Here is a 13,707-nt window from a genome sequence, read left to right on the forward strand (position 1 = left end):
CTCCTGAATAACCTTCTGAGGTACCAGGAGCTTCACCCCTGCATGACCCTGCAATCTGAACGGGCTGTGAGTGGGGAGGGGGCTCCGGAGGGATGGGGGTACCCAGACTGAGACTAGCACTGACAACAAACAGAGGGGGGGGTCCCCTCAAAGCAGGAAAAGAAGTCATTTTAAAGCAAGAAACGAATAAATATGAGTTTGTTTGTGTATTTTTGTTAATGAGATTATATTAAAATGTGAGTATTTATGATTAAATGCGAATCAATGAGCAAATAATACAGATATAAAGAGTGGAAAATCCCCCCCTCACCACAGAAACTCCTCTCTGGGAAAACATTGCAACACGGTGGAGCTGCAGGGGAGATGTTTCGCCACGATTGCGCCGGAGCTTGATATGGACCACTGCTGTCATTGGGAGAAGCCCTGTTCCACCGCCCCCTCCCTCCCTCGCGGGGCCCCCGCGCGCTCAGCCCGCCTCGCGGAGTTCAGTCGGGCTGGGAGCGGAATGCGCTGGGATGCGGAGCTGCGCCGTCAGTAGGAAATCCGCGCAAAACCCCGCACACTATGGACAGCAATGATCCATACCTGCACCTGAGTGAGTACGCGTTCCAGGCGCGCGCGCGGCTGAAGCTGAAGCGGCTGCCGCGTGAAGCGGCGGCGTTTGCCTCGGACTTTACTTTCCATGGCGTCTCCTCCTCCTCTCTCCTCTGCAAACCGTGCGCGAAAAGTGCTCGCGGACTTTACCCCGCGACTCCCGGAGTCTCCGGTAAACTCCCAAAGCCTTCGAGCAAAACCTTCGGCCAACTTTAGGCGATCGTGATTTTGACGATCCGGGAAGGTCAGAGGTTGGCACTTTAATTGCGCTTATGTAATTTATGGTGCTTGTCGCGCGTCTCTTGCTAAACACTTTGAGACAGAAGCAGAATTTATTGGTCTGGGATGGACCGAGGAAGAGGAGCGAGGAAGAGCGCAGAGGAATGGCGGATTAGCGGCCGCTGATCAACAAACTTAAAGCCCTTTGAGGCGCAGAGGCGCGCGCGTCAGGCGCGCCCCGCTCTGCGCCTCTCTGCTCCGAACACATCCAACCTCCTCTCATCTCCCACTCAGACCCTCCAGCAGCTGCTTGGCGTTATTTTAACGTTTTTCGTGACTTTCTAAAGTGCGTAAAATCTTCATCTCAGATGAAGTCTAATGCTCCTTTTGTCCTGCTGAGTCATGCATCACTTGTCATGTGATTCCCCCCTCCCTTAATGACACATTTATTGCTGATCTGCTGTAAAAATACACCACAAATGAGTCTTTTGTGTGAGAAATTAAAGATGGGACACACATTATCAGCCTCTTTATGGATACCAGAACATTAAAAAAGCTTTTTTTGGAATCATCTGGATGGGAAAGTCTTGTGTGCAACAGAGCTGTAACCTCAGGGCTTCATGGTCGCTCTCATCTGTTAGTGATCAGCAGTGGCATCCCAGGATTTCTGCTCAACTTATATGACATATAGATAAGCATCAGATAGAGCCACTAGCCATTTCCTATGTTGTATTCTTAAATCAATCAACTTTTTAAAGCTTTTGTCATGAAAATGATGAACACTGGGATATTTGTGAAGAAATGTGTTGGAACTGGACAGTAAATTTTATAGTCTCTTATTTAACTTTTGTTTATCCAGAGTTTGTTTTCCCACATAAACAAATTTTCAGTTTGAATCCGCCCAAACAGACTCTAATACGGAACCTTTCACATCTTTCGAGGTGCTCTCAGTTCATTTCCAATCTGACTCAGAGTTTTCAAAGTGAATAGACTCCATGCTCGGAGTGGAACAGCAGGACCAAAACGGCCACCGTAACCGAGCATTATGGGACGTAAACATATAGCGGAGCAACAATGAGACACATTAACTCATAGAAATGTGGTTGGATGAATGCCGGCTCATTAAAACAACGTGGTCCACATTACTTCTCACACTGTTTTCAGACAATCTAAATGTCCTAAACAGTCATCACTAGGCCTGGGAATCACCGCGTACCTCACGATACGATGTGATACATGGCTCACGATACTGCGATAATTGGTAAAAGTCATCTCTAATAACTCACACTATAAAGAAGAACATATTTTTTTAGGGAAATATATCCTCACTTATTTTTTAGCTTGAACACAATCATAATAAACAACTTGTGTCTTATTTTGTGCAACAAATAATCAACACTTTTGTGCAAATCAGTAATATGATGTGTTGACAAACACTGACACCAATTGAACTTGAATTATCTGCAAAATTCAGTGTTAACAATAGTAAACATGAACAGCGGTGCCACTACTTAGTGCAGAATTGTTGTAAATAGAGCAAAAATGAAATAATTCAAGTAGCTGCCAGACACATTGGTGCAATGAGCGCCCCCTATCTACCTCCAAAGGAACTTCCCACCAAAGGATGATGAATATAAGGTTTTATAGCCTCTTCAAATGGAAATAAAAGATCAATATTTGGTGAGAACCTCAGAGAATCAATAGTGGGACTAACTAGGAGAGTTGCATTACCTGCAATAATGCTTTTTGCAGCAAGTAGTCGGTGAAACGCTTTGCTGAAAATGGTGATGCAGTTTACTTCAGGGATTCGCTGGAAATGCAAAACCTATTTGCAAAATGCTAAATTTGCTAAAAGACTGGAAATGTAATCAAAGAACTATGAAAGAGCGCCAAAGATGACCTAAATTTCTGAAAATGTTGTATTAAAATTGCGTAAAAATCACCAATACATGCCAACTTGCCAACAATATTTAGTGTGTTGCTTAAATACTAGCTAAAATACTACCTGCAAAAATTGTTTTGTGAATGCTGTAAGCTGAATTTGGCCGCTGAAGATGCTAATACTGATAGCTGAAGATGCTGAAGTTATTAGCTGAAAATACTTAAGCTAATAGCCAGCTAGAATATTAGTTAAATGCGAAATTAGCCTAAAAACAAAAAAAACCTAAGTTTGCAAAAACAGCTAGCATGCAGCAGAAATATTAGCTAAACTCCAAATCAGCCTAAAAAATGTAATAAATGCCAAAATAGTCCACAAATCTAGCAGAATGCACTTAAAACTTTCCGCTTTACTACAATCTGACTCCATATAATATAAAGTAACAACTAATCGACTATTTTCATGGTGGATTAGTCATCGATTAGTCGACTAATCGTGGCAGCTCTAGACCAAACGCGGTTCAGGACCAGATCCAGACCAGCAGACAGTTCCAGTCTGCATAGGTTCAACTGTAGACTGGCTAAAGTATTTTGTAAGAAAAAAAAACTTTTGTTTTTGACATTTTTTAAACATGTTTTGGCCCTAAAAGTTCTGATTTATCACCACCAGCAGCAGCAGCTTAAAGTCCAGCTCATAAGAAGATTGATTTAAGTCTTGTTGGTTTTTGTCGGCTGCTTTTCCTTATGATTTATTTTACGTCCAGAGCCCGTTTACAGACACCGCTATAGGCTCAGCTGGTGCCTTAAATCTGCAGCAGACAGACTTTGTAATGAGTGTGAAGTTGAGGCGTGTGGAGTCAAGAAAGTATTTGCTGATTACATATGGATTGTTTCAAGATCCTCCTCAGCCTTCCCCGCAGACGCCTTACATTTCGGGAGGCTTCACGCAGGCCTGCCCGGGGCTGAGGTGTAGAATCAGCATTTTTTTCTTTCTCAGCGCTTCAGCATTTTTTATTTTCTGTCAGTGGAAGTGATTCTAGACGAGCTGAGCACTGATGCTGGTGAGAACTGACTTTGGGGAAGTCCTGAAAGTGAGAGGAAAACAAACGGGAGAGAAAGGCTGAGGGGTTTCGGGCGGAGAACGGAGTCACCCCGGTTTGTTTGAACTCTCGGCACTGGGTCGGGGTCAGAGTTCATCTGTGAGGCGGAGATGGAGCCAGACGGCATCGCGTCCGACACGCAGGCCTCTCCGGCGCATATCTGACTGTACGAACATGTGACATGAAGAATGTGCTGCTGCGTTACAAGCTTTTTCTTTTACAGACTCTCAGCAAAGCTCCCGCATGAGCCTGCAGAAAACAGATGAACCTCTCAGGTATGGAGGGCGTGGCTCTCTGTAGGCATTCACTCAAACACTGAAGCCTGAGACCTAAAGCTGCAGAACAGAATAAGAGTTTTACTGTTTGTAAGTCAGCGTGAAACCTCACTTTAGAAGCTTCTGAGTCAAGGAAGAAGAAAAAACCAGGAGCTTAAAGAGTCAATTCTTAGGGCTAATTGCTAGCAATTAGTCATTAGTCATGAAGGTCAAAGCCTTGTTTTAATTCCAGCTTTAATCAAGCGGAGAACCTTGGAAGGCCCAGGGGCTGCATCCGGATTTGATCATGAGATGGATTAAGCAATTTCTTTCCTAATAACGCAGTGACAGCAAGCAAACACGGGCATGGATGCACGCGGCGGTCTTCAGAAATCCCACCGCAGAAGGCTGACAGAGAGCAGGATGCAGGTTTCTCTTTTTATCTTCATCTGATTCAACAGCTCAAACTAGTAGAGGATCACACACCTATAAATCGCCCTGATAAAAATGTGTTTTTTGTTTTTTTTAGCTTGTTCTTGAGGCATTTTTCCAATGATTGAAGGAAATTAAATTTAAAGTCGCATTTCTGACTATTTCTTTATTCAAATCGTTTCCCACAAGTTCCCAGCTCCGCCTCATTCTGATCCATCCTCCTGCAAACAAATAAATCCATGAACGTCTTTGTTTTCTTCATCTGAGCTGGAATCTGGATCAGAACTGTACCGCTGGATAGCGCCGATATTACTCGCCATTTTTTGTTCCACCGCTAATGTTAGTTTGGGGGTGTGAGGAGCTGTAAGCTAGTGAGAGAGTGTAAACACAGAGCACCAGCAAGAGGAAGGGGGGTTGGACTTTAAAGGTAAATACATTCCTAAACAGTATTCCATCAAACAGAATTTCTGGGACATGCTGATATGAGAAACTGTTAAACAATATCAGAACTTTACAAAATAACATTTTAGTATTTTGTAGTCTAACAAGAAAAGAATCCTTCTTTTAGCTTTTAAAGTAATTTGTCCTTTTTCTGCATTTGAAAAAAGTCACACAGTGTTTTCAGATCATTTTGGGAAGGATCTTCTTCAGGATTTATAACCAGAAAAATCGTTTTGTTATTATAATCAACAGTTTCAAGCAAAAGGCTAATGATACATTTTAAAAATTGGGACTATTACACAGATTACTGTTAATGTTCATGCAGACGGTTATGACTTTCCATAAAGTTAGGAACTGTATCCATTCCTATAATTAGTCAGTCACACCGCCATCAACAACACATATTCAAGTGACCAATTCCGAAGAGAAGTCTGAATGGTCGTAAATACGTGTTATGGGATTCCACGTTAAAAACTGTCAGCCTCGCGCATCGTTACAACCGTTTCAATGACCGTTTCTACAACCGTTTTTACAAACTTTTCTACAAGTTTCTATAACCATTTCTATGACCGTTTCTACAACTGTTTCTGGGACTGTTTCTATGACTGTTTCCACGACTGTTTCTACAACTGTTTCTATGACTGTTTCTACGACCGTTTCTACGACCGTTTCTGTGATTGTTTCTGTGATCGTTTCTATGACCATTTCTACGACCGTTTCTATGACTGTTTCTACGACCGTTTCTATGACCATTTCTATGACCATTTCTACGACCGTTTCTATGACCATTTCTACGACCGTTTCTACCACCGTTTCTATGACCATTTCTACGACCCTTTCTATGACCATTTCTACGACCGTTTCTACGACCGTTTCTGTGATTGTTTCTATGATTGTTTCTATGACCGTTTCTATGACCCTTTCTACGACCGTTTCTATGACCATTTCTACGACCATTTCTACGACCGTTTCTGTGACTGTTTCTATGACCGTTTCTATGACCGTTTCTATGACCCTTTCTACGACCGTTTCTATGACCATTTCTACGACCATTTCTACGACCGTTTCTACGACCGTTTCTGTGACCGTTTCTACCACCGTTTCTATGACCATTTCTACGACCATTTCTACGACCGTTTCCATGACCCTTTCTACGACCGTTTCTACGACCGTTTCTATGACTGTTTCTACGACCGTTTCTACGACCGTTTCTGTGATTGTTTCTATGACCGTTTCTATGATCCTTTCTACGACTGTTTCTACGACCGTTTCTATGACCCTTTCTATGACCGTTTCTGTGATTGTTTCTATGACCGTTTCTATGACCCTTTCTACGACCGTTTCTACGACCGTTTCTGTGATTGTTTCTATGACCCTTTCTATGACCGTTTCTGTGATTGTTTCTACGACCGTTTCTATGACCATTTCTACGACCGTTTCTACAATCATTTCTACAACAGTTTCTATGACCGTTTCTACGACTGTTTTAACGTCCGTTTCTGGTACTGTAAATATTCGCACAATTTATTGCTGTTCTCAAACAAAACCCGTTTTATTTCTAAAAATAGTCTTAATTACAGATAAATGGTTTGATTTAGACAACTGGGACTGAAGCTTTATTTCCTCAGCTGCCCACAAATGCATCTGTTTGGGTTTTTTTTTTTTGGCGTGTAAAGTTTTTTAACTCAAATAAGAGTAATCAGCAGAGCAGGTAACCCGCGGGTCTCATGTACTTACAGCGAGAACGAGCTCCCTTGTTTGGATTTTTGAAATTCACAGACCAGCTGCAGGAAAGCTCAATTAAACGGCTCGTTTTACATGAAAAGTAGAATAGCAGTTGCAGCTGTGCACACAGAGCTACACCTGTTCCAGACTCACAAATGAATCCTTAAAAGGAAAAGATTCAGTAATCGAATCCATGTGTTCATTTTTATGTTGTCCTTAAAAATCCAGTCATTCTTCTGTAAAACGTTGACATTTGTTATTTAGTTTGAATTTTACAAATAATATAAAAAGGTTTGAATGATTATTTTGATTAAAGCGATTGTGGGGATTTAATCATTTGGTGGCGCAGCGTGATTGAAAAGAGTTTATGTATGAGTTAACCCTCTCCAAGCTCATTTAAGAATTCTTATTTTGGGTTTTATTTGGTGTCTTAACGCTAAAAAAGAACAAAATCCTTCCAACCCTCACAAACATCAGGTACAGCATAACAGTCTTTGTTTGAGAGGAGCTTGTATTGATGTCCTTTCAAGGCCTTTTAAGTTTATTATTTTGTATTTTAATATTTGTATATTTTTTTCCATAGTTTTGAGATTCGTACCTCCAGTCTAGAGAGAAATCTGTTCCAAAAATACCAATTGTTTGGCAGAAAAATAATTAAAAAGGGAAAAAAAAAGACTTTTAAAGTAAAATCATTACTTTATTGTGTGGTTTATAGAATTAAAAAGATATGATTTAGTTCAATTTATTACACATTAGAGACTTGGAGTTTGTTGCTGTCTACAATTATTTACTTTTCTAAAAACCTCCAGATTTAAATTGAATTCATTTAAATTCATGAATTTAAATCAAAAAATAGAACAGAGCAGAACAAAACAAAATCAAACAAAAGCAAAACGAGAAAAAAAGAACAAAACAAAATAAAATAGAATAAAAAAACAAGCAAAACAAGATAAAATAAGATTTGGTGTCAGTGGAAGATCTCTATTCTACGTGTGAATTGGACCTCTAAACAGAACACTCCTTGTCATACGTGGTTTGTTGTATTTTCTTCCTTTTTACCAGCTGAAACAGTACATAAAGAAAACAGCTGAAAAAGTACTTTTACATCCCTAAAACATTTGTCCTGTTCTGTATCAGAACAGGCGTGCGCTCACAAACTGGCTGACTTTGACATTCTGACATTTTACTTCAAGTTTTTCCACAGAAGTTATTAATAAAGATCTCCAGCTGCTGACCTGGACGTGTCTTTGGATTTGTTTTTTTTACACCCACCTGTGCCGATGTTTAAAAGCTCAGCAGTAAGACGGCTTAAATAACCTGGAGAAATGGATCCTTCCATCTTAGTGTCTGAAACGTATTAGAGCTTTGCTTTTTACAGAGTGATGGTTATAAAAGATCCACTTTATTAGAATGGAAGTCTCTTCATTAAAATAATTTTTATATATTTTATCACATCATTCTGATATTTCATCTAATTTGATCATTATTGCAATATTTTCTCCTCTATTCTTACTTTAAAAGTTTAAATTTCTATTTTTATTATATTTAGCTTTTAAAAAATCTTCTTTTTGATCACCATAAAATGAAAGTGGTTCCAAAAGACTCTCAATTATTCATTCGTTGTCATTTTCAGCTTCTCCAGACAGTTTTGCATATTTCTGTTTGCCAAGCTGCCAGATTTGGCTGCGAGGATGAAGTCAAAGGGCAGAAGGAGAAAGTTTCCTCCTGAGATGACAGCTCACTGATTAGATTATTACAAGATCAGATTAAACCTTTAAGATTGTACCCTAAATTTAGGGCTGCCAATTATCTTTCTCCCTGTCCATGATACATGTGTGATTGCTAATTAGAGCTCCTAAGGTTAATTTGACATGCTTAATGTGGGCCATGACACACAATCACAGCACAGCATCCTTTTAGGAAGAATTACAGGATTGCATTTATTTTCTTCCTGTGAGGTTCGTTAAACATGACAGAGAAGCTTTGTTGTTCCTCAGTCATCGGTCGAGCTGCTGGCGCTGAGAGGATGCTGTTACCGGGAGATTTTCTTAAACAAAGCGAGCCGGAGTCAGGCAGGTGTTCTTCAAAAGAACCAGAGTCAATAGTCCTAACTGTTCTTACAGGTGGATATGTGCTGTCTGCAGGTGAAGATTGGTCAGATCTGTACAGCCATGAACATGCAAAAATGTGATGGTAATCGACCACTCAGTGAACGTACAGAGAGAAAATGTTCATGCTTTTCTATAGCTGGGGTGCCCAAACTTTTTCGTTCAAAGGGCCAAAATCTAAATAGGACTCCGGTCCGCGGGCCAAATACAATACTTTTTTGGATATCATGAAAGAAAATGAGAAAATGATCCTAATGAGATGTTGAGCTGGTCTTTTGACTTTATCCGTTTGCTGTTGTCGCTCCATCTTGGCTAGCTGAAAAAAGACGCTAAAAGCATCAGATGTGACCGTGAAGGATCTTAGGAACTTCTAATACCAAAAACAGTCCAGGGCTGACTCACTTCAGGGTTGTTCCACCCATAGCTGCAGGCAAAGAAAGTGCTAACAGCGCCACCAGGAGGCCAAAAGTATATTACAGCCATAGAGTTTAGGAACACAATATAGCAGCGGTCCCTGAACTATGGGCCACCTTTGGTGGGCCAAACTTAGTCCGCGGGCCCCACTTTGGGCACCTATGTTCTGCTGCGGGTGACTTATGTATCACGTGTTCAGCCTGTGTGTTCAGCAGTTTCATGCAGTCCACTATGGGCACCTTATGAATGACTAGAATGAGGTGTAAGGAGACTGCACGACAGCATCACTATCACTTAATGATACTCTTACAACCGACAATTCAATTAAACCCAAACTAGTTCATTTACTGCATTTTTTAAGGTGCAGAAAGTGGCTTGAAAATTCACATAACTTTCATATCTCTTTTGAAAAAAAGAGAAAAAAGTCTAAAATACTGTAATTCTTCGATACGAGGAGCGGCCCAATATTGCATGACAGAGACAAGATGCAAAAACAAAATAAAGTGCGCCAGATACCATAAAGTGACAGAGTGTATTCGTGTTCATTTGCTTTAATTACACTGATAAACTGGATTGTAAATCAGCATTAAGTAGCTGGACTGGTCTTGGTACAAAGCTGGTCTTCCTCCTCTGTGTCGAAGGCTGCGATGTGAGGGGAGCCACTCAGCCATGATGCAGAACATGGGAGGGGTCTATCGGAGGATTCTGACCAGACGGCCTAAAAACCTGCTGCACCTGTACGGGTCAACCCCTCGTACAGGTGCATGTGGCTGAAGCTTAAGCTGGAAATGCTGGAATCTGTGCCGCAGGGAGCTTCTTCAGCTTTCAGTGTCGTGTTTAATGCATTGTGTAAATATTTGATGGACTGACAGGAGTTTTTAGAAGACTCAACTGACACTAAAATCGGTTTAAGCTTCATTTTTTTTTTTGTGATGATTAATAAATAACAATATCACATGGTAAAAGAATGCATGTGATTTAGGGGCATTTTCTTTAATCCTAACATGAGATTATCATTTTTTTAAATGTCTTTTCTGAAACAATGACCCCACCACAAACGCTCCTCTCAGGATTTGTCAGGTATTGTTCCCCCGCTGCCTTTAGGGTATATTTTTGGCCTGTGTGTGCATCTGGGTTTTCACTTTGCTGTTTGCTTTCTTGGCCACCCCACAACATTTACAAGAAGACAATCCCTGACATCCTGGAAAGCCATTGAACACAAACAAAGTCATGCTCAATGCAAAGAATTGAACATGTGTGGTTCACACCAAACTCCTCTTGTTTTATGGTTTTTGAGGGAGAGAATAAAACCAGCATCTGTATGAGAACTCCCTACAATCTCTTTTAAAAAGTTTCAATCGGGAACTTGATGTCGTCGTTAGGGATGGGCGATATATCGCTGCCAGTATCGGTCAATATTTGCATAATTTGAGATTATTGTTATTGGTCCGAGGAAAGGCAAGACATAGAGAGCGTCGAAAGGCATGCAGTGGTTAAAAACATGGAGGATCAAACTAGGAAAAACTGCTCAGATTGATGAATAAACACGATTAAGACTTCGCACGGAAGTTGAGACTGGAGTGAGTTTAAATGCTGGTGAGGATGATGATGATCATCTGTGGATGGAGAAGACTGAAGCGGTGGCTGATGGGAATAGGATGGTGCTGAAAATGATTAATGCTCAGGAGAGGGGTCCCTCTGGTGGTCGGAGGAGGACATGGCTGAGTGAGTCCGGAATCTTTCCGCTTTTTTATTTTCTGATTCTGAAGGAAGTTTTATTTTAGAAATCGATCGGACTCTGTTCACCACACCCGCCTGTCTTTCTGCTTGACTTAAAATGGCTGCTCGCTCGGACTGCTAGCTATGCTAAAAGCCCAAAGCTAAAGAAGCCACACAAAAAGACGTATTTGGAGAGATTCTTTAGTGAGAAAAGAGCCAGAGAGGACCCCGAAGAGCTATCGGGTTACAGACAAAATCTTCTTCAAAATATGGATTCGTGGAAACAGTTGTTTTCACATTTAGCCGCTCTGTCTAAAATGCAGCGACTGACTCTTGAATATTTCACATACAGTCAAATTAATAAAGTTACAGACAAAATTGATTCACATGTATTATTATATTAAGAAAATACCAGTTTTAAGATGGTTGTGTCATTTTGTTTTGCTTTATTTATTCATCACGTCTGAAACAACCAGACGCGGCTAAAGTTAGCATCTGGTTGTTAGCATCCACTGTGGTATTAAAGGAAAAAGTACAAACAAACTAATGGAACATATGTTTATATTAGACTACACAGTTTTATGTTTATAGTTTAAAATATGTTGTTTACACTAAGCAATGTCTATTTTTTTAAATATAAAAACACTTTATTTTAAAGCAGAATCCTATATTTTTGTGTGATCTTGAAGGCCTGTTGCTTGTGTTTGCAAATAATGATCATTGAAGCTGAGTTTATTCTTATATTTTAATGCATGTTTGTACTGTTCTTGGCAACATGAAGGTTATTGCAGGAAATCTCTCTTTTCCTAGACATTTAAATATTGGTATCGGCAAATCTCCGATATCCGTCACAGTTGGAGGGAAAATATCGGCCGTCTGTGAAATGATACCGGCCCATCCCTAGTTGTTGTGCGCTCCCATAAATGTGACCTCCACCTCCGTGACCCCCCATCCCCTTCAGCCTGACATCCTGCAGCAGACACACAGAGACATGAGCTGAGTGGGCGGTGGAAGAGCTGATTTGTGCGGCAGTCGGACAGCAAACTGTTCCTGGGGGATTGATCTCCGGGGAAGGATAATCTGGGTAATCCTATAACCGGGGCTGGTAGACTCCACCTCCTTTGTTCTTCTGTGACACCCACTGTAGCGGCAGAACACCTCCTTCTCCATGCCGACTCGGTCCTCCCGTCAAAAGTGGTTGATTGAGAGGCTGCTGAATGAACGCCGGTACTCCAGAGTGACTGGCTGTCTGCCAGCCCCACGCTCGAAGGCATGTGGCACCCTGGGACTTCACCTGCAGCTGGAGGAAGCCCGGGGAGGGAAATGGGTTTAGGTCACTGTGAGTAGTTGTGTTTGTTCCTCTCTTTGAACACTGGACGACCCCTGCTGATTTTCCACACAAGTCTATGCACAGATGCATTGCAGTAATGCCTCTAATCCCTGCGTATGCTACGATCCAGTTACAGTTATGAGGATCATCTGCGGACTTTCTCTGAATCTCCTTAATTTGTTGCTTCATTAAATGTATTTTTATTTCCAGTGATTTAATCTCGCAGACATCTTTACTCCGGCTCACATCGCGCTCTTGAAATCTTTCAGTCGTTCTAAGTGCTTCTGACAAGTACAAGGCTTTGCTGTTTCACATTTCAACTGAGAGCTTGTGACTCACTTCAAGTCTCAGATGTGTTCAGCGGGGATGCCAGTCAGCCTAAAAGGACACTTCCAGCCCTCTGTGCCTTGTCCTTCTCTATCTGTTTAACTCTGAACACTTGTCCTTTCCTGTTATCTCTCTGTCGGCTGTCTGTCAGGCTTCATCCTTCTCGCAGCGCTCACGCTGATGACTTTCTGTCTTCCTGGGGAGGAGTGGGAGGTGTCGATGTGAGATCTCCTGAGCACATGCTGTTGTTTTGCCTGCTGTGGCTTAACTGTCTGCAAATGTTGCTGATTTTATCTGTTCGACAACAGGCAGTGCAGCCCTTTTTTTCGTGTGTGTTGTTGCCTAGAGGAGCAGGTTGTAGTTAGAATAGAGAACGACTGAACAAAAACTCTAAAACATCTTCAACACGAATCCACCTGTTTGTTTATTGATGATGGAGGAGCATCTCTCCTCTAAAAGCACAAATGGGCTTATGAGGCTTTAGTGTTTCTAGTAAAAAAGATGGTTGAGCTTAAAGCTTCACATTAAGAAGACAACATTGTGTGCTTCACTTAGATTTGGGTTCTTCTGCTGTTTGGTCTGCTGAGTCTTGGATAATCTCAGTGAAATATTATTATGGTGAAAATCAAACCAGCAAATTATAGTCAGTTATTAAAATTCCTTATTTGCAAGTAGGGATGGGTGATATATTGGTGCCAGTATCGGTATCGGCCGATATCGGTAAAATTTGAGTTTATCGGTTTTGAACCGATACTAAAAAAATCCACAAATTTTGTTGACTGTTTTCAGATATACTTTATTTTTGAGGTGGATACTTGTTCCTATTTGATCCCTGGCAATTTAAAACTTATTATTTTCAGTTTTGTCTAATAGTCAGTATAGCAGGGATGTCAAAATCGGACAGGGAGCCAGAATCCAAAACACACTTTAGGTCGCGGGCCGAACAGGATAAACATTTATTGAACTCTAAAACTACATTTTTAAAACTTTAAAACCATAACTTTTTGACATAATTATGAACTGGATATGTAGCATCACCTGTGATAATGCTAGTGGGAGTGCTCTAAGCTGAATTTGGTCGCTGAAAATGCCAGCTAAAATATTAGCTAAATGCCAAATTAGCCTAAAAAACAAACAAACAAAAAACTTTGGTTGGCCAAAACAGG

At 41.0% G+C, this 13,707-nt stretch overlaps 1 protein-coding gene across 1 annotated transcript in view; it reads left to right on the forward strand.

Annotated features, from left to right (window-relative positions):
* Nucleotides 1-438: 438 nt before the first annotated feature.
* Nucleotides 439-13,707, forward strand: part of rxrgb (retinoid X receptor, gamma b) — a 40,506-nt gene continuing 27,237 nt past the window's right edge. Inside the window, exon 1 of the mRNA XM_024279382.2 lies at nucleotides 439-595. Coding sequence (XP_024135150.1) covers nucleotides 565-595 — 31 coding nt within the window. The 5' untranslated portion in view covers nucleotides 439-564. The remainder of the gene's footprint in view (nucleotides 596-13,707) is intronic.

This window comes from Oryzias melastigma, linkage group LG4 (assembly GCF_002922805.2).
Source record: "Oryzias melastigma strain HK-1 linkage group LG4, ASM292280v2, whole genome shotgun sequence".
In the NCBI taxonomy this organism is placed as follows: Eukaryota; Metazoa; Chordata; class Actinopteri; order Beloniformes; family Adrianichthyidae; genus Oryzias; species Oryzias melastigma.